This window comes from Marmota flaviventris, chromosome 1 (assembly GCF_047511675.1).
Source record: "Marmota flaviventris isolate mMarFla1 chromosome 1, mMarFla1.hap1, whole genome shotgun sequence".
Lineage (NCBI taxonomy): Eukaryota > Metazoa > Chordata > Mammalia > Rodentia > Sciuridae > Marmota > Marmota flaviventris.
Genome location: NC_092498.1, coordinates 219,276,103 through 219,295,698, shown reverse-complemented (window position 1 = coordinate 219,295,698; position 19,596 = coordinate 219,276,103). Strand labels below are relative to the sequence as shown.

General features: G+C 66.1%; 1 protein-coding gene across 1 annotated transcript; it reads right to left on the bottom strand.

Annotated features, from left to right (window-relative positions):
• Window positions 1-2,110: 2,110 nt before the first annotated feature.
• Window positions 2,111-5,563, bottom strand: Lingo3 (leucine rich repeat and Ig domain containing 3). Its single transcript, XM_027952435.2, has one exon. It carries the CDS (start codon window positions 5,561-5,563, stop codon window positions 3,785-3,787), a length of 1,779 nt encoding a protein of 592 aa, XP_027808236.2. The 3' UTR covers window positions 2,111-3,784.
• Window positions 5,564-19,596: the final 14,033 nt, after the last annotated feature.

Genomic DNA, 19,596 nt, shown 5'->3' with positions numbered 1-19,596 from the left:
TCCAGGCTTCCACCGAGCTCCGGGCGCCGGGGCCACCCACCTCGCCTGCGCGGGGCAGGGGGCATGGATGTCCATGTGGTGGGCAGAAGAGTGGCCCCAAAGATGTCTGTGACCGTCCCCAGGGCCGGCGATTGTGGCACGGGCTCAGCCAGGGGAGCCAAGTTGGTGAAATGAGGCTGCTAACAGCTGGCTTTGAGGTGAGGTCACCCTGGTCATCGGGGCCCAGTGTCACCACAGGGTCCACATGAGGGGGGCAGGAGGGCCAGAGAGAGGCTGAGGACGCTGTGCCGCTGGCTCCGGAGCTGTGGAGGCAGGTGAGGACTCTCCGGGCCTCGGGGGGACAGCCCTGGCCTCCCGTTTTAGACTCTGAGCTCCTGAAACCCGGGGAAGGCTTCTGTGCTTTTTTGTTTGTTGACACCACGGATTGAACTCGGGACGGACACTGAGCTGTCCCCAGCCCTGTTTTGCATTTTACTTAGAGACAGGGTCTCACTGAGCTGCTCAGGGCCTCGCTGTTGCTGAGGCTCGCTTTGGACTCATGATCCTCCTGCCTCAACCTCCCAAGAGGCTCGCAATCCTCCTGCCTCGGCCTCCTGAGCTGCTGGGATGACAGGTGTGCGCCACCCACTGGCATCATCCCCTTCTGTCTTTTTTCAGTATTTATTTTTCAGTTTTAGGTGGACACAATGTCTTTATCTTTATGTGGAGCTGAGAATCGAACCCAGGGCCTCACACGTGCCAGGCGAGCGCTCTGCCTCTGAGCCCCAGCCCAGCCCCCATTTGCTGGGTCTTAAGGCGCGGACCCTAAGGTGGTGACAGGGGAGGGAGCCCGATGGCTTCATCCTGCATATCCAGGAAAACAGGGATACTAGGCCTGAGCACCAAGGCACAGAGAGGGCAGCAGCTCGCCCTGGGGTACACAGCAGCAGCCTCCCCTGGAACCTCAAGCAAACCCCTCAGGGGACCAACACGAACAACGGGAGGAAGAACCTGAAGAGACCGAGGGACCGTCCTGCGCACGGGGAGGGGAGGAGGGGCAGAGTGGGGGCCGAGGGAGGGAGGGCAGCCCCGGGTGTCCATGTGTGATGGGGTCGGAGGTGCGTGGCCTTGGGCTGCCTGGGGCTCCCCGTGGTTGGCCCACAGACTCCGAGGGCTGCCTCTGGCTTTCCAGCTCCCATGGAGGCGGCCTCCCCTTCGGCCGGGCCTCATCCTGTGGAGGAGGCCTCTGTAGCGGGGCCTCTCCTTCTGTCCCCTCCACGGGTGACATAGGGAAGCTTGGGCATCGTTCCTGGTTTGAATCGGGGACTCAGAGGCCTTGGACAGGACTGGGCGGCCCTCCAGGGGCCCTGAGGCACATTTCCCTGCTTCTGCCAAAGGACAGAGGGGAAAGCAAGCCACCATGTCCAGCCAGCCGCCCGCCTTCGGGCTGTCCCTTGACCTCCACCCCCCAGAGGGCAGGGAGAGACAGGAGCCTCCTTCCCCTGTCAGTCGGGGAAGCTGAGGCCAGGCAACCAACACTGGACAGCCAGGGAGGCTGTTCTGGGCCGTGGCCCCTGGGGTCCACCCTGACCCCATCCTCCTCCTCCCAGAGCGAGGACAGGTGTCTCCTGCCGCCTCGGGGACAGGTGGGGTCTGAGCCCTGACACCAGGTGTGTCATTCTCTGTGCCCCGGTGTCCCCTCGGCCAGGGGTCAGGTGTGAGCACTCACCAGTGCTGCTGCAGGGCTCGGCCTTGCCAAGGCGGGGGACAGGCCCCCAGGGGAGGTGACTCCCCCAGGGCCCTGTGGAGACCTGCTTTCTCATTGCCCCTGCCTGAGCTCGGGTCCCCAGTTACCCCGATGGCCTGCCGGCCCATCAGCCCTCCCTCCCTCCCTCCCTCCCTCCGTCGTGTGGCCTCCGGTCCCACCCCTTCTACCCTCCAGCCTCCCTCGGTCCATCTGGAAATCAGGATCAGAGGGCACCAGCTCACAGGCCGTCCTCAGGGTGGCCCCCCAGTGCCTGGAACAGAACAGTGGGTGCCCTGAGGGGCCTCTGGTGACAGCCTCTCTGGGTCCCCGGGAGCCTCCTCACCGCAGCCTCCCGCCCTGCCCCTCCCAGGGAACAACGTGAACTTGTGATTAAACCCGTCTCCGTTTTATTGGGTCCAGTCACATACAGCAGGGGGGACGGTGGCACCTGCTGGAACGGGGAGAGGGGCGGAGACCGTGCCCTGCCGCCCTGTGGCCCGGGCTGGCGCCCTCCTGTCTCGAGGAGGCTGAAGGCACTTGGATGTCGTCGTCTTGAGGGCCTCCGTGTTGTCATGGCGACCCAGGTCAGGAGGAGGCTGGGGGACAGAGCGGACCTGGCCACCGTCCAGGGCAGCGCTCACCTTCTGGTCCACCACGGGCAGGGCCAGGCTCCCACATGCCCAGTCCCAGCCCCGGGAGATTGGGCCGCGTCCCCCAGGCTCGCCTGACCCCTGTGCGCGCGGCCAGCTTGCTTTCTCCCTGCGAGATTCCTGACCCCAGATCCCGGATCCAAGTGGAGCCACCAAGCCCTTCCGCAGGCCCGGACGGGGGTGCCCAGACCCACTCACGGAGGACACCGGGGGCCTGGGCGGTCCTCAGTCCAGCTGAGAGCTCCCACTGACGCGGCCTCTGGAACCTCCGAGGACACTGTCCCAGCCCGGCTCAGGCCAGCCTGCGGGCTCCCGTGCCCTTCCTCAGTGTCCCAACTGTCCGCTGGTGGAGGCGGAGGGCGGTCGGAGCTGGGTGGGTCAGGTCATGGGCAGGTCCTGTCTGGGGTCTGGACCCTTCCGAGGAGTCTCCCACGGCTGACCCCGGGACGGGAGCCCACCCCTCGCAGAACAGGGGACGCTGGTCTGGGCTTTCTTTACCAGACCACCGTCTGCCTGGGACCCCCCACCTGGCCCTCGGCCCCCTGCACCTCTGTCCCCTGCTCCCCCTGGTGAGCGGGGCCGGCCTCCTCGCTGCCCTGGGGTGCAGCCCTGACCCTGCTCCAGCCCCCAGAGCAGGGGTCAGCAGGGGCCAGGTGCTGGGGGACATTTGGGGCTGGTCTGAGCTGGCTCAGGGGTCCCAGGCTCTCAGGGTGGATGACCCGTGCAGCTTGCCTGTCTAGAGGGCCCCTGGGCCAGGCCAGGGAGGCCGGGCCAGCGTGAGGGCCGTGGAGGAAGCTGGGGACATGGCTTCTCCTGGGGGCAGCCCGCGGGTCCTGGTGGGGGCTGGGAGCGGGCTGCTGCACAGCTGTGTGGGGCGTGAGGTGTCCCACTTCCAAGCAGCGTGACGGCCCCAGGTGTGAGTGTGTGTCTCTGGGTGTGCGCAGCACTGACTTTCTGGGGACGGGTTCCTGGGGCTGTCCCTTCTGTGGGGCGTCTGTGTAGACTGTCTCCCCAGATGTGGGAGCTGTGTGGGCAGGGACGGGGAGGGCAGAATCATGGGCCTCCTGGTTGTGAACTGCAGGCCACAGGGACCCTGGGGGCCTCTGAGCCGCCCAGCCATCCGTCCCTCCACCCACTCCTACCCCCAACCCAGGGACCATAGCTGGGGCAGGAAGATAGGTTGCAACCTTTAGAAAACACTTGAGAAACTACAAAAGATGCTTTCTGATGAAAAACAGTCTGTGGTTGGGTGTCTACAAAAAAGGGGAAGTTCTGCCAGTTAGCCGACTTGCAGTTTCCCCTTCCCCCTTGGAAAATGCATAGGTGGAAATCAGTCTGGTCATCTGACCAGGATCAGGCTTCCCCAACTGGGCCCAGGGCTTCCAGCCCCGCGAGGCCCCAGCGCCCCTCAAATCATCTTCATGTTGAACTTGCGGGCTCCGCCCTGGCCCGCGGCCGCGGCTGGCCCGTCCGCCTTTCGGAAGGAGTACTCCACCGAGAAGTGGTTCTTGTGCTGCCCGCGGCCGCGGCTCCACACGAAGAGCAACAGGAAGCAGAAGAGCACCACGCCCAGGAAGGTGATGCACCCCATGGCGGTGGACACCAGGATGGCCGTGAGGTCCAGCGGGAAGCGCGCGGCCAGCTGCGTCTCGTTGCGGCCCTCGCCCAGGGTCCGGTTGGCGGCCGGCGCGGGCTGCACCGTCAGCGTGGCGAAGTAGGTGTCGTTGCCGCCGGCGTTGCTGGCCACGCACGTGTAGGTGCCGCTGTCCTGCGGCCGCGTGTCCAGGATCTCCAGCGTGCCCCCGGGCAGCACGCGCGCCCGGCCGGCGCTGGTGGCCGTCACGGCGCGGTGCTGCGGCGTCACCCAGGCCACGGTGGGCGCCGGCTCGCCCTCTGCGCGGCAGAGGAAGCGGACGTCGTCGCCCGCGGTGGCGGAGACGTGCTGCAGCCGGCGCTCGCGAATCTTGGGCTGGCGGCAGACGAAGTACTCGAAGAGCACCGAGTCGGGCAGGTTGCGCAGCGCGTCGCCGCGCACCTCGGCGGGGGTGGCGCAGGCCGGCAGGCGCCCGTCGAAGTTGAGGGTCTTGCGGCGCTGCACGATCCAGAGCAGGCGACAGTCACAGGCCAGCGGGTTCCCGTCCACGCGCAGCGTCTCCAGCGTGTTGACCGAGTGGAAGGTGCTCTCCTCCAGCGTGGACAGCAGGTTGTTGGAGAGGTTCAGCAGGCGGATCTGCCGCAGGCCCAGGAAGGCCTGCGGCTCCACCACGGCCAGCAGCGCCCCGGCCAGGTGCAGCTCCCGCAGGCGGACCAGGTCCCGAAAGGACCCGCGCGGCACGGTGCTGATGGGGTTGTGGGACAGGTTGAGGCAGGTCAGGTGCGCCTGGTGTCGCAGCGCGGCGGCCGGCACCGCGGTGATGTTGGTGTGGGTGACGGACAGCGAGGTCAGGTTGAGGCCCTGCAGGCTGCCCGCGGCCACCTCCTCCAGCAGCGGCCAGTTGTCGATCTCCAGGTGCAGCAGCCCCGGAAGCTTCCGGAAGTTCTGGTCCTCCAGGGCGGCGATGGCCAGGTGTCGCAGCCGCAGGGCGCCCAGGCCCCGCAGATGGCCCAGCGACTCTCCGGACAGGGCCGTGAGGTTGCAGCGCTCCAGGGTCAGCTCCTCCAGGGCCAGCAGCCCCGCGAAGGCCCGGCGCGAGATGAACACCAGGTCGTTGTCGCCCACCTCCAGCCTTCGGAGGCTGTGCAGGTCCTGGAAGGTGTAGTCCAGCAGGATGACCAGCCTGTTCTCGCTCAGGTCCAGCAGCGTGAGGTGGTCCAGGCGCGTGAAGACCCCGGGCGGGATGAGCTTCAGCTGGTTGCCGCGCAGGCGCAGGACGCGCAGGCGCGGCAGGTGGGCGAAGGCGCCGGGCTCCACGTGCGCGATGACGTTCTGGCTCAGGTCCAGCTCCTCCAGCTCGGGCAGCGCGGCCAGGTCCCCGGGGTTCAGGCAGCGGATGCGGTTGCGGCTGAGCTCCAGCAGGCGCGTCTCGGCCGGGATGCCGTCGGGCACGGCGGTCAGGCGGCGGCGCGCGCAGGCCACGGCGCGCGTCTGGGCGGCGCACTCGCAGCGGGCCGGGCAGCCCCGGGCGGGGGGCGGCGCCGCGGGCAGCAGCAGCAGGTGCAGGCTCAGCACGCGCAGCCAGCCGGTCATGGTGCGGAGCCTGGGCCTAGGGCCGCGCCAGCATCCTCAAGCGCACCTGCGGGCGGGCGGGGGCAGCGTCAGCACCTTGCGGGCGCCCACCCCTGGTGGCCCCCGGAAGCGGCTGCCCACCCCAGGTGGCCCCGGGAGCGGCTGCCCCACCGTGTGGGCGGCACTCCACTCCTGGGGATCTGCACCCAGGAGGAGGGCACGTGTCCCGAGACCCGAGCACAAATTTCACTGACACAGCATTGCTAATAGGTGGGGACAGTCAGGTGTCCACGGGTGCAGGAATGGGCACACAGCGAGCGTGGCCCTGCACAGGCTGGAGCACGATTCTGCCTGGAGCAGCAGCGAGGCCCGACACACCCCGCAGCGTGGATGGCCCTCAAGGACCTCGTGCTCAGCGACAAGGACCCACACAACAGAGGACCCCCTCCCAAAGGAGTGTGTGACCCTATTGGCTGGAAACGTCCCAAACAGGCTGGGCCAGAGACAGGGTGTGGATTCCTGGGGGCTGGGGCTGGGGAGGGACTGGCGGCTCCTGGCGGGCCCGAGCTTCCTTCTGGGGTGGTGCAGTGTCCAGAACCGCACTGGGGAACTTTCGTGCTATGTGACGGTCACCGCAGTAGGAACACTGCAGGAAAGGCCCTCTGACCTGGAGGGGAGTCGTACACAGGCCAGTACTTTTGTTTAAAAAGACATTCATCGGGGCTGGGGTGTCGCTCAGTGGTAGGGCGCTTGCCTGGGTTGGATTCCCAGCACTGCAAATACACAGAACGAGGCAGACATTTACGGAGTGCCTGTGGTATACAGGCTCGAGTACAGTGGTGCATAAGCCAGACGTGGCTCCTGCATCCTGGGGTGCACATCCACGGGAGAGGGGCACGGGACCCTTCCACTTGTGTTAATGCCGGCCCACTGTGTCCTCCAGGCCCCCCTCCGCCCTCCCCAAGCCTGGGCCTGAGCTGGACACACCCTGCAGGACAAGCAGCCGTGCTTCATGGGAAGCAAGGGCCGGGCCTCCACGAGTCGGGAGTCAGCCGACGGATGACCAGGATTGTAAGGGGGGGTGACTCCAGGCCAGGAAAGGGGACACTTGAGCTGGACTCTGTCGGGGGCTGCTGTGATCCCCAAGGAGACTCAAAGTTGGAGTCTTGCTCTGGGTGTCTTGGGGGGCCTTGCTCAGAGGTGGGGACTCTGGGTATGAAGGGTTGGGGAGGCCACACGGGGCAGGCAGGCCTCTGTCCAGTGACTGTGTCCTTCAACGAGAGGGGAACATGGACACAGATAACACAGAGGGGAGAACGCCACGAGAAGATGGGGACAGGCGACACCTGGAACCCCCGGAAGCTGGGAGAGGCAGGGATCTTCCTGGGGCTTGGAGGGGCCAGCCCCACCCTGGCTGGCCTGGCTCAGGCCTCAGGCAGTGGGCGCACAGGGCAGGTGCCTTCAGCAGACAGCCCCAGGACCCTCAAGGTCGAGGCAGCCGGGAGGGTGCTGCAGCTGGAGGACGTCTGGGCAGAGGCCGGGTGGAGCGGAGGCCGGCAGAGCGCAGGTGCAGGCCGGGCGTGAAGGTGGAAATGAGTGGGGGTCTCGGGGCCGGATGGCGCGGAATGTGGTGGCCAGGAGGCCCAGGCCCCGGCAGGCCCCGGAGGGGGCGCCTTCCTGGTCGTCTGGGCAGCCTGCTGGCCCCTGCTGCTCGCTGACCGCCGGCTGCCCACCCTTCCCAGGGGTTGAGATGGGGTCGGGTGGCAGGAACAGCCAAGTGGCAGCCGCCCGCACCACCCGCCTCTTCTGCCCGGCTGCTTGCCCAGCTGCCAGGTGGCCGTGTTTGGCCTCTGAGCCGCTGAAGCCCCAGGCATCCCCCACTTCCCCTCGTCCTGTCCCTTCAGACCTGGCTCTGGGACAGGCCAGAGCCTGACCTGCTGGACATGACGGCAGTGGCTTCCTGGCTTCTTTGATGCTGAGCTGGGAACCACACGTGGTGGGGAGGGCCGCATTGGCAGGGGCCGCCGGGAGGCAGGCAGGCTGGACCAGGGCCCCGAGCTGGCGGCTGGCAGGTGCAAGAGTCCCTGCCACCTGTTCTCCTGGCGAGTGGGGAGCCGAGGCAGGCGGGGTGCACCTGAGCAAGACCCCTTGACACAGAGATCCCAGGGCCAGGGCGCAGCTCCGGCAGGGCCAGTGCCGCTGGCTTCAAGGTCTGCTACTAAAAAAAAAAAAATGCGAATACGGAGACAGCCATGTGACAGTGACAAGGACACAGACTGAGTGATGCATCTACAAGCCAAGGGACACCAAGGGCCTCTTGAGAGGGGATAAGTCTCTGTTGTCTTAAAGGCACCCAGTTCCTGGTAATCGGTTATGGTCACCCTAGAAGACCACCACAGGGCTTCAACCACACCCGTGCACCCTGCAGAAAGGTCAGCCCAGCACAGCGGCGCAGACAGGAGGGCTTTCTGCCGTGTTCTTAAAACAGTGAAGGAGTGGAACCAACCTAAGTGTCCCTCAATAGGGGATTGTGAAAATAAATCCTAGTCTGTGTCAGGATATGCAGGAAGGTTGGCAGGTACTGACAGACAAAAATGGATGAGCTGATCTAGGTGTCCATCAACACTGGATCAGTCCAGGACGTGGAGTGGAGAGATTTATCTGTACCAACAGCGGAAGTCAGCTGAGACCTCGTTAACGGGGTGGTGGGGAGGGAAGGATCTACCTTAAAAGCCCATCATTTGGGGATCAATCAAGCAATCAGTGGTTAGATCTAGTTGTCAGTGTGGAACCCTGGGGGCTGCGTGCCTGGGGAGGGCACGGCAGAGCTCTGGGAGGAAGACAACCCGGTTGCCATCAGTTACGACAGGGCACTGCTCCTGGGGACAAAGTGCAACGAAATGTCCAACTGAAGCTGTATTTGGGCAGCTGGATGAGCACCTGAGCAGACACCCCTGGGGAATGAGCAAGGCCGGGCGCAGGCAGGCACGGCCGTGGGGAGGGCCCGGGCTCCAGGAGCGGGGCTCAAGGCAGTGGGCGCGGGAGGGAGGAGGGGGCGCCGCCCGCCACCCGCTGAAGGGCCCTGGCCCGGGGGTGGGGGGAGTGAGGTCCTTCCCCTCCCACCCCCTCTGGGGCGGTTTTCCTGGGTCACTCTCCTTCGTTGGTGCTGTGGCGGTGTGTGCAGGGGCCTCTCCCTATCTCGTGCCTCGGGCGGTTTCTATCCAGGCCTGTGCTGGGCTCCGCGGCCGCAGCCACGCGCTGTCTCCTGCCTGGCTGCAGAGACAGAGCCTGCGCAGGCTGCTCTGCAGGAGCTGGGCTCCCTGGCTCTGCCCCAAGGGGAAGCATCTGGTCCTGTAGGTACGGTCGCTGTTTGTCCTCTGCTGGAGAGAGCGTCACGCCTTAGAATAAAATCTAAAGCCTCCTGAACCACCTGCCCCTTCCCTCCCTGCCTCCCCTTCCCTCTGCTCCAGCCACATGGCCCCTCACTGAGCCTCCAACTCACCAGGCTCAGTCCTGCCACAGGGCCTCTGCACCTTCCCTGCATGTCTCTCTTTGACTTCATTTTGGTCTCACCTGAAATGTCACTGCCCTGGTTACTTTCTGCCCAAGTCCCCACCCCAGTCTCCCTGGAATGCCAATTAAAGCCTTCCTTAATGCTGGTGTCTGATCGCACCATGAAGATGAGGGAAGAGGACAATGAAGAGGGAGGAGGAGGAAATGGTGGTGGTGATGGTGGTGATGATGCTGGTGGTAGTGATGATGATGATGGTGGTGGTGATGGTGATGGTGGTGATGATGATGATGGTGGTGGTGGTGATGATGATGATGATGGTGGTGATGGTGGTGGTGGTGATGATGGTGATGGTGATGGTGATGGTGGTGGTAGTGATGATGATGATGGTGGTGGTGATGGTGATGGTAGTGATGATGATGATGGTGGTGGTGGTGATGGTGGTGATGGTGATGGTGGTGGTGGTGATGATGGTGGTAGTGAAGGTTGTGGTGGTGGTGATGATGGTGGTGGTGGTAGTGATGGTGGTGATGGTGGTGGTAGTGAAGGTGGTAGTGGTGGTGGTGGTGATGATGGTGCTGATGGTGGTGATGATGGTGATAGCGGTGGTGGTGGTGATGGTGGTGGTCATGGTGGTGATGATGGTGATGATGGTGGTAGTGAAGGTTGTGGTGGTGGTGGTGGCGGTGGCGATGGTAATGGTGGTGATGATGGTGGTGGTAGTGATGGTGGTGATGGTGGTGGTAGTGATGGTGGTGATGGTGGTGGTAGTGATGGTGGTGGTAGTGAAGGTGGTAGTGGTGGTGATGGTGATGGTGGTGATGGTGGTGGTGAAGGTTGTGGTGGTGGTGGTCATGGTGGTGGTGGTCATGGTGGTGATGGTGGTGATGATGGTTATGGTAGTGATGGTGGTAGTGAAGGTGGTGGTGATGATGGTGATTGTGGTGGTGGTGATGGTGGTGGTGGTGGTCATGGTGGCGGTGGCAATGGTGGTGGTGATGGTGGTGGTGGTAGTGATGGTGGTGATGGTGGTGGCAGTGATGATGGTGGTGGTGGTAGCAGTGATGATGATGGTGGTGGTGGTGGTGGCAGTGATGATGGTGGTGGTGGTGATGGTGGTGGTGGTGGTAGTGATGGTGGTGGTGGTGGTAGTGATGGTGGTGGTAGTGAAGGTGGTAGAGGTGGTGGTGGTGATGATGGTGCTGATGGTGGTGATGATGATGGTGGTGGTGATGGTGGTGATGGTGGTGGTGGTGGTGGTGATGTCAGTGACAGTGGTAACGGTGTTGCCTGTACAGACGGCTCTGTGCCAGCCCTGGCCGCATCTTGGTTGTCTGTTATTCCCACAGACTCCACAGGGGGGGTCCCACGGCCACCCCACTTTACAGATGGGAAGGCTGAGACCCGAGGAGGCCTCCGTCACCCAGGTCCACAAAGCACAGGGATCCATCAGCTGGTTCACCTAAGAGATGCTCGGGCGGGCGAGCCCGGGCACACGCCCACCCCCAGCACTCGGAGGGGGAGGCAGGAGGACGGCCATCGCGGGCCAGCCTGGGCGGCCTCCTGAGACAGTCAAATAAAAACTACGAAGGGCTGGGCACAGCTCAGTGGCATGCCCCTGGGTGCCCTTCCCAGTACAGAAAAGGAGAAGAGAGAAAAAGAGGAAAGAGAAAGACAGGGAGAAGGAAGGGTTCCGGGGTAGCGGGCAGCACAGGAGCAGGGCAGACCACTTTTCCTTCCGGGTTTGGCAGGAAAGACAGAGAAGGCGGTTTGGCTCCTGCCCAGGCAGGGGTGGAAGGCTCTGGGGTGCGGGGCAGGCGTCGCGGGGCGCAGCGCTGGAGGGTCGGTGGCAGGGAGAGCACAGGCCAGGTCCCCCCAGAGCAGATGCTGCCCCGAGTCCCTGCAAGGCCCAGGCCGCCCTGCCTGCTGCTAGGGGCTGCTCAGGTGGAACCGAGCTGCGGGGGGACAGGGCTCCTGGGACCGTGCTCTCTGGCCCTGGGAAGGCCACCCTCGCTGTCCCCATGGCAGAGAAGCTGTCCCCTCCTGTCCCGCCAGCAAGGAGCGGCGTCCTGGGCCTGGGGCCCCTGCAGAGGCCGCCCCCCAGCCCGGCCCCGCCCTCGCCGCCTGTTCCCTGCTGCCCAGGACCTTACTTGCCCTCCCCCTTCCTTGGCAAAGGCCAGCAAAACTTCACGCCGTCCCAGAATGCCGACCCCCTCCGGGAGATGGCCACTCACTGTCCTCCGTGAGCGGGCAGGGCTGGGCGGAGCTGGGCAGCGCCTATACCCTACCTTTTGCTAACCTCTCTGTGCCCTTCTTTGCTGCAGGGGTGGTGCCCGGGGCCTTTCAGGCCGGGCAGTGCCCGGCCACTGACTGCGCCCAGCCTCCTGAGCAGCTGGGGTGGCGGGGTGGCCGCCGTGCCCGGCTCCAGTTCTCTGAGTAGCTCCTACAGACCGTGAATAAGGACAAAGCCACCACCATCACCAGACTGAGGGCCAGAGCCACCAAGCTGCCAGCAGGTGGCCTCAGCTGCACGGCGCTGTGTGACCTCCCAGGGAAGCTGCACCCTCTCTGGACCTGGCCTGTCCAGTGCAGGCCCAGGGCCTTCTGGGCGTCCTCTGAGCTCACTGTATAATTACTCCTGGCCGATGCCACTGCCCTGCCCAGCAGGGGCCACTCAAGCTGTGACCTGGTTTGTCCACTCAAACCTGTCCCCACAGGACTGCCTGTCATTTCCCCTGTGGGGTGCTGGGGACGTACTGCTGGACTGAGGCTTCAGGGTCAGCTCTGGCCCCAGCTGGGCAGCAGAGGCCGGGGCTGTCCACCCACAGCCTCTCAGGACAGTGCGGTGCTGGTGTCTGGGGGCAGCGGCAGTGTCCTGGGTGGGGGCCAGTACCCCCAGGTCCCACCCCTCTCAGAGGAGGAAGGGCCGGGCCCTGGAGTGGGCAGCAGCTTCTCCGGGCCAGTCCCTCCCCGGAGTCTGGGCCTCACACTGGGCAGAAGGCCAGGCGGACACGTCCAGTGTGTGGTGGGGACTTGCGCGGAGGCCCTAGAGCCCCCGGGAGAGGCCAGGAGGTGGACGGGGCTGTGGGGCATCTGCTTCACTATCTGTCCCTTCCTGCGTCCCCAGCCCTGGCCTTGAGCAGGGTCAGCCTCGTCCCCGCCAGGCACTTCTTCCTGCCCTCGCAGGATGCAAATGCCATCTGCTCACTGTCTCAGCTGTCCTGGACGTGCCCCGGTCCCAGCCGTCCCAGCCTCTCTTTGGAGGCACCGAGCTGCCCAGCTGCCCTCTGAACCCTGAGGCGCTGTCCTCGTGCCCCCCGCCCCCTGCGCTGTCAGTTTGGCCTCCAAATACACCCAGACCCGCCCTCTTGGCTCCCCTGCCACCGCCAGGCCACCGTCACCACCCGATCCCCGCTCCTCCCCAGGCCACAGACCCTGCTGCAGCCAGTGCAGGGACCTGCCTGGGGACTCCTGAGCTGTCCCCACGGTGGGCTCCTCCCTAGCCCCCACTGTCCGGGGACTCACTTGTAGCTGACCCTTAACCCAAGGAGAGGTGGGCACCCCAGGGTCCAGGGTCAGCCCCCTGCCCTCGGCAACCCCAGCCCCTCCGGCCCACCTCCTCTTCTGAGCAGAGCTCCGTCCCCTGAACCCCGAGATTACTGGGGACACGTCCTACCGCCTGTCCTTCCCAGGCCAGGGAACACTGAAGCCGTCCTGGGAAAGGCTGTACTGGGTGGGGACAGCTCGGGGGCCAGCAGCTGCCCTCTGTCCCCAGGCTCCTGGCAGCCTGTGGCCTGGAAACACCCACAGACGTGGGAGCTGGGCCCCGCCCAATGCTCTGCCCTCCCAGGTCCTCTTTTGGGGACACACTACTGGCCCCCAGGACTGGTGCAGCCTCTGTCCTAGATCTGGGCCCTCCCGGGGTTCTCAGGCGTGACAACTCATTAAGCCCTAATTAGTCTCCATCTGCTAGGACTTGCTGTCAACCCTCGGGGGCTGGGGGCCTCCCGACCCACTTTCCTGGCCAGCCTGTGGGAGGCTGTGCACCGCCCTCTGCAGAGGAGGCCCCTAGACCTGGGTGCACTCACAGTGACTGATCCATGCTGTGGCCCTCCTGCTCTAGCTGAGGCTGAGGGATTAGGAGCTTATTGTGGAGAAAAGGAGACAGAGGTTCAGAGTGGGCCCAGCTCCCTCAGTGTCCCTTGGCTGGAGAGAGTGAGCCTTGGAACCCAGTCTGATGTCAGCGACTTTCTACAGAACCCCAGTTCCTTACCCTCCTGAGGCCCAGATTGACACGTGGGTGGTGGGCGGCTTGCTGGGCTCAGAGTTCTCCAGAGGCCCTCTACCTGGTGACTAGGTGGTGAGTCAGGGGTGCTGGAGTGACGGCTCGTGGGAAGCGGCATCAAACCTCGGAGTGGGATCGGCTTTACCTCCTGCTCAGCAGGGCACCTTCAGGTGCCGAGCAGGCCTGGGTGGACGGCAGGACCCCATTCCACAGCAGTGAACAGAAGGCCCGGCGGGTGTGGGGCAGGGCTGGCCTCCGTCCACCATGGGCATCCGGACCACCCTCCAGCAGGACCCAGCTGGGTGTGAGACCCAGGGGGTCACGCTTAATCCTGTGGGAGGTGAATCCTCAGACAGGGGAAGCTGCCACTCAGAGATGTCACTTGCTGGAAGCCACAGGCTGGGCGAGGGACAGGAGAGCAGGTGGGAGGCCGCCCGAGGCCGCAGGCTGGCCGCGCCCCCAGGCAGGCTGAGCAGCTGGCTGCACAGGGGCTCACAGGGTCTCCTGGCTGGGCTGCTCGGGGGGATGAGGTGGGGGTTTGCACGAGCCCATCCTGGCCTATCTGTCCCCTACTCCTGGACCTGTTTCCAGCCCTGTCTCCTGTCCCTCACACACCGCACCCTTCCCATTCCCAGCACCTCTTCCAGGGAGCCCTCTTGGGTTGCTCCAGGTCTTCAAGCTCTGCTGTCCTGAAGTGTGACCCCATCCCAATCCCCAGATTGTCCTCCTGCTGCCCCCTACTCCACCCGAGGCCCCGTCCCAACGCCGGCGAGGCAGGGGGTTCTCAGGCCTGGCTGTGCACACGTGGGTCGGGATGGTGTTCCACTGCGGGTCCAGGGCCATGCCCAGAAGTCGCACTGCTCCCACAGCCCGGGCCGGCGCATCTTCAGGGCCCGCAGGCGCCGAGAGCCCAGTGAAAAGGCGGTCTGCAGGGGCCACCAGGTCTGCCCCGCGCCCAGAGGAAGCACGAGGTGCCCCCCCACCCCCAACTTGTTGCATGGCGCTCAGGGGCCTCGGCGGCCGCGACCCGAGGCCCAGGGAGCCCAGGCCCGGCTTCCGGGCGCAGAGCCCCCGCCGCCGCGCTGCCCCCGCAGGCCAGGCCGGGCAGGGGCTGGGCCGCGCCCCCTCCCGCCCCCGCGGAGCCTGCCCAGGCCGGGCGCGGGCTCGGCGGACCCCAGCGCCGCGTGCCTGCTGCCGGGCGCGGGTGCGGGACAGCGAGGCCCCCGGTGCCCGCGCCCCCGGCCCGCGGCTGCTCCCGCGCCCACGCCGGGCGCGTCCCCCGGTGTCCCCGCCGCCAGCTGCCCCCGCCCGCGCCGCCCGGCGCCGCAGACTGGGCGGGGGTCCGCGGCGAGGGGCGCCGGCCCCCAAAGTTTCGGGGCAGCGGGGGCCTGAGAGCGCGGCGGGCGGCGGAGGGCAGTGCTGCCCGCGGGACCCGCGCGGCGCAGGGCGGGGCGGGCGCCGACCCCGGGCTGCGGGCCCCGGCCCCGCGCGCGGCCACTCACCTGGGCGGCTCCGCCGCGGACACGGCGCGGGCTGCGGCGCGAGGGCCGCCCGGAGCCGACACGAGCCGCCGCCGCCGCCGCCGCCGCCGCCTCGGCTCGCCGTGCGCGCCCCCGCCGCGCGCGCCCGCCTCGGCCTCCCCTGCTCCTGGCGGGCGCGCGGGCGCGGGGCGCGCGGCCGGCGCAGGTGTGCGGCGCAGGTGGGGGCGCAGCCCGCGGTGTCCAGGCCCCTCGCCCTGAGGCTGGGGGGGCCGCCGCCCCGCGGGAAATTCAGGGGCTCCCCAAGTGCAGCAGGTTGTCCGTCCAGAACCTTCTGCCACCTGCCACCTCCCGTAGCCCGCAGTCCAGGCCTCCAGCTGCACCTGGACGTTGTCCCCAGCCCTCCTGGTCCATTCCGCAGGTGGTCCCCGGAGGAAACCTAACACTGGCCGCTGGGGCAGAACCTGCGGCGGCTCCCTGGGGCCCTCGGGCTCTGCCCACTGGGCGCCCGCCCTGGTCCTCGCCTCATTCCCAGGGCGCCCCCCCAGCCCCCCCCAACGGGCTGCTCCTCCAGCCTCAGGGCCTTGGAAGGCGCTGCCCTCTGTCGACTGGCTGGGCTGTCACCAAGGCACCCTCAGCCTGGCAGCGGCTGCAGCACAGAGCGCTCAGCTCCTGTGGAAAGCAGAGTCCCACAAGCAGCCAGGGCCTGGGGGCTGCCGCGCCCTCCCCTGGAGCCTCGCGGGAGGGGCCCCAGCGGGCCCAGGCCATCACAGCCGGGTTGGGCTCTGTCCCCTCCCTGAGGGGAGGCTCCCTGGTGGGAACAAGCCCTGGGATCAGAGCGTGGAGTCCGGGCCCCAGGACAGCTGCGCCGAGGAAGAGGGTGGTGGTGGTGCCCTGGAGGACCAGCGCTGGACGGCACCTCTGAGGCTCCTTCAAGCAGGCCTTGCTCCTGCCTCGTCCTCCCTGCCTCGACCCGGCCTGTTATGTCCCCATGTCACAGATGGGCTGACAGACTCTGAGGTGCCATCTGTCCCGGGGAGGGGAGGGGAGCTGGCCTGGCCCCTGGGAACCGGCGTCCACTGCCGACCCCTGACCCATCCTCCACCCTCTGTGTCCTGAGCAGCCTCAGGAGTGGCTCCGCACCAGCAGAGCCACCTGTGACTCGACCGCTGTGTTCCCAGACTGTCGCGTTGGCCAGAGGCCCAGAACTGCATCCCGGGAGGCCGCAGGCCAGGCCCCCGCGGGACCGGCAGGAGGTGGGTGGCCTCAGGGAGGTCTGGAAGAAGGACATGACCTCTCTCCCTGCCCCCCCCCCAAAGGCTGGGTGCCGCCGGGTGGCCTCAGGCTGGCCACGCCCCCCTGAGCCTCTGAGGCTGATACCTGCATCTCGGGGCTCCCGGGGGCAGGGAGTCCTGAGGCCTTGGTCCACCATGCCAGGCAACAGGGAGGGAGCTGCAGCAGGGCCCAGGACCCGGGACAGGTGGTGGGAGGCCACATTGATGGCTGGTGCCTGACCCGGGCTGAGGTCAGGGCAGCGTCCTCAGGGAGGGCCAGGGACATTAGCTGGCCACCTGATGCGAGTCCGGTCCTGCCATGTCCTGGTTGGGAGGCGGCAGGGCTCCACCCAACCTCAACGTGCCACCCGTGACCGGGGAGCGGCCTCGGGCCCGGAGGGGCTCCCTGCCCGTTGCTTGGCCACAGTCGGCCCTCAGTGAAGACCTTCTCCCAAGAGCCCCGAGATGCAGGCGTCAGAGAGGGGAAGTGACCAGCCTGAGGTCACATAGCACCTAGATGCTGGCTTGGTGGCTCTGTCCTGCTGGGGGTCGTGGCTCTGGACACGTGGCAGGGCGAGCCCTGGGGGCCGGGCCCGCCTAGGCCTGGTGTGCGGCGCAGGTGGGGGCGCAGCTGTCCTTGTCCCCCGACGCGGCCCCCACTTCCCCTTGACTCACCGCCGCCCTGGCTGCCTCTGTCCCTCCTCCCCAGCTCCTTGGCAACTTACTCTGTCGGTGCCCTGCCCCCTGCTGGGCTGCAGCCGGCACCCGGTTCACCCGACAGGTACGGGCACAGCGAGGAGGGCTTAGTAGGTCTCCGCGGAGGAACAGCTCATGTTTGTGGCTTGTAGCTGGATGAGGGCGGGTGAAGTCCCAGGGCCAGCCACTCATTGCTGGTGACCTTGGGGTGTCCCTTGTCCTCTCTGGGCCCAGCATCCCAGTGGGTCCTCCATGGGTGCTGCCTTGGCGGGGGCAAGGGCTGCGTGGGAGGGGCTGCCAGGTCACAACCTCCCAGACAGTGGGGGTGGTACCTGGTTGCCAAGGTTACGGCCACCTGTGCCGGGGACGTTGCCCTGGAGACGGACCACCGGGGAGGAAAGGGCAGCTCTGGATGGGGAAGCCGCGGGAGGGGCTGGGGACAGGAAGGGCACTGCCCACTCTCAGCCCCGCATGCTATTGTGGGGAGGGTGTGAGGTTGGCTGGGGGCTGGTGGGGGGCTCCCTGGCAGGATTCTTCCTGTGCCTCCTGATAAAATGACAGCCCCTCCCTCTCCTGTCTCCCCAGAGCAATGGTGGTAACAGGTCAGCAGTAGAGGTCAGTGTGGCCCCAAGTGGCTTCCCCTCTGTAATGAAGGCAGGAGTCCTCAGTTGCTAAGAGGAAAAACGTGAGGAGTAACTGGGACCTTGGGTCTGAGGCCAGGCTCCAGCTTGCCTGGATACTTGCTGTGTGACCTCAGGCTAGGCGTGAGCCTCTCTGAGCCCCAATAGCCTCATCTGTAAAGTGGGCATCATGAGTCCTGTGGCTTTGGGGAGGGGTGAACGGGCATATAATATTTACCACCTGCCTGAGCCGGGCCAACAATCAGGTATGTTCAGAGTTGCCTGGAGTGAGCAAGAGGCACTCAGGTCGTCTTAAGGGAAGTTAAGAGCCATAGAGGGTTCTAGACAAGGGTTGGCTTGGGTGGCCATGTGGGACGATTCTAGGTACAGAGGCGGGAACTCCAAGAACCGTCTCCTAAGTAAGTAACCGCCCCCACCCGAGCTCAGAAGGAAGCTCACTCATCCACCATCGAAAGATCCCTCCTCTGAGGCACACAGAAGTGGAGAGTGCACTCGCCTCGTGCGCAGGGTCCTGGGTCCAACTCCCAGCAGCAGAGGGGAGCGAGGAGCGGGAAGCCGGCCCGACTCTGGGGCCTGTGGTAGGGAAGTCGGGCCCACGCTGAGCGTGAGCGTGAGTTGCCCAGGTGGGCCTTGGATCTGCCATCCTCCTGCCTCAGCCTCCCGAGCGGCTGGGACGACAGGCGGGCACACTCCTGTACACGCCACCCTCTTCACAGACAGCTGGACTTGCTGATTTCTGGCCAAGGCTGTTGCCTCTCTGGTCACAAGGGACACTGGCCTGTGGATTTTCTCCTTTGGGTGGGGTTATGCTGGTCTCAAAAATGACCTGGGAATGTCCCCTTCTCCCTGGCTTCGGGTGGGTGCCCCAGCATGACCCCACCTCATTGCACTTTGTGGTGCTGGGATTGGAGCCAGGGCCTCGCGAGTTGAGGAGTGCTCACCACTGAGCTGCCCGGCCCTCGGCGTCCACTCTGAAGGTCAGGTGTCAGCCCCTCCCATTCGGCCAAAGGCGATGAGAGGCCAAGGTGAACCCACGGTCATGGGTGCCTGGCAGGGCTGGCTCCTGAGATGGGGAGACGGGCAGGGGCTGGGAGGCCACAGGCAGGGGAGGAACTCAGAGGCCTGTTCAGCAGCAGGGGTGCGACCCAGGCCACCCGTCAGGAGACCCCGGGCCTTTCCTGGCCTCTGCAGGCTCTGCTGGCCTCCCCCTCCCCTCCCCCCTCCCTACCTCCTCTTCTTTTGGGGACCCGGGATTGGACCCAGGACACTGAGCCACATCTGTGGTCCCTTTTATATTTTAGAGACAGGGTCTCACGGAGTTGCTTGGGGCCTCACTGAGGTGCCGGGGCTGGCTTTGAGCGCGCCATCCTCCTGCCTCAGCCTCCCGGGCCGCCGGGTGACAGCTGGCCACCGCAGACCTGGTGCTGTGGCATCTTCGTTCCTGGGGAATCCTGACCCCTGGGGGCAGGGGGCCGGAAGTGCAGGCCTGGTCCGACCAGGCCCTGAGTGGAGGCAGGACGTTGAAGAGAAACTCAGGGCAGGCACTGTCCCTCGGGGCGTCCCTGCCTGGGGCGGGAGCCAGCCGGACTCACTCCTGCAGGTGCCAGGTGGAGGGGGACACGGGTGGTGATGACGTCAGGCCTGTGGTCCCCGTGGGAACCAGGACCCCTGGGCCCTGCGAGCCTCCCCCGTCCCCTCCCTGCCCTGGTCTGTGTCCAGTCTCCCTCTGCAGTCTCACTGCAGGACAGCAGTGGCCCAGCCCAGGTGTGCAGGGCGTCTGTGGCCGAGTCCCGCGGACACAGCTCGTCTGGGTCCTCCAAGGGTGGCGTGGGGCTGGGACCACCGGCTGGCTGAGTGGGGGCGGGCCCGGGGAGCGAGCCGCCCGGCTCTCCAGCGTCCCCCTCGGCCCCTCCCAGTTACCCTGGGCCTCACTTTCTGCACCGAGACGGCCGGTCGCCGAGTCCCGGGTGGGTCTGGAGCCGGGAGAGTCCGCTGTGGCTGGCCCCCTGAGCCAGCCTCTCTGAGCCACCTCCTCGCCTCTGGGACCCGCTGCAGGGTGTGGGGGGGCTACTCGGAGACGCAGCAGCTGGGGTGGGGAGAGGCAGAGCTGACCGCCAGAGCCTCAGGGTCTTTTCCACCATCAGAAGCTTCTGGAACCTGCTGTGAGGC

What these genes read in the sequence shown, in the direction of transcription:
- Lingo3 (XM_027952435.2), bottom strand. Translation starts at nt 5,563, where the DNA reads ATGACCGGCTGGCTGCGCGTGCTGAGCCTGCACCTGCTGCTGCTGCCC.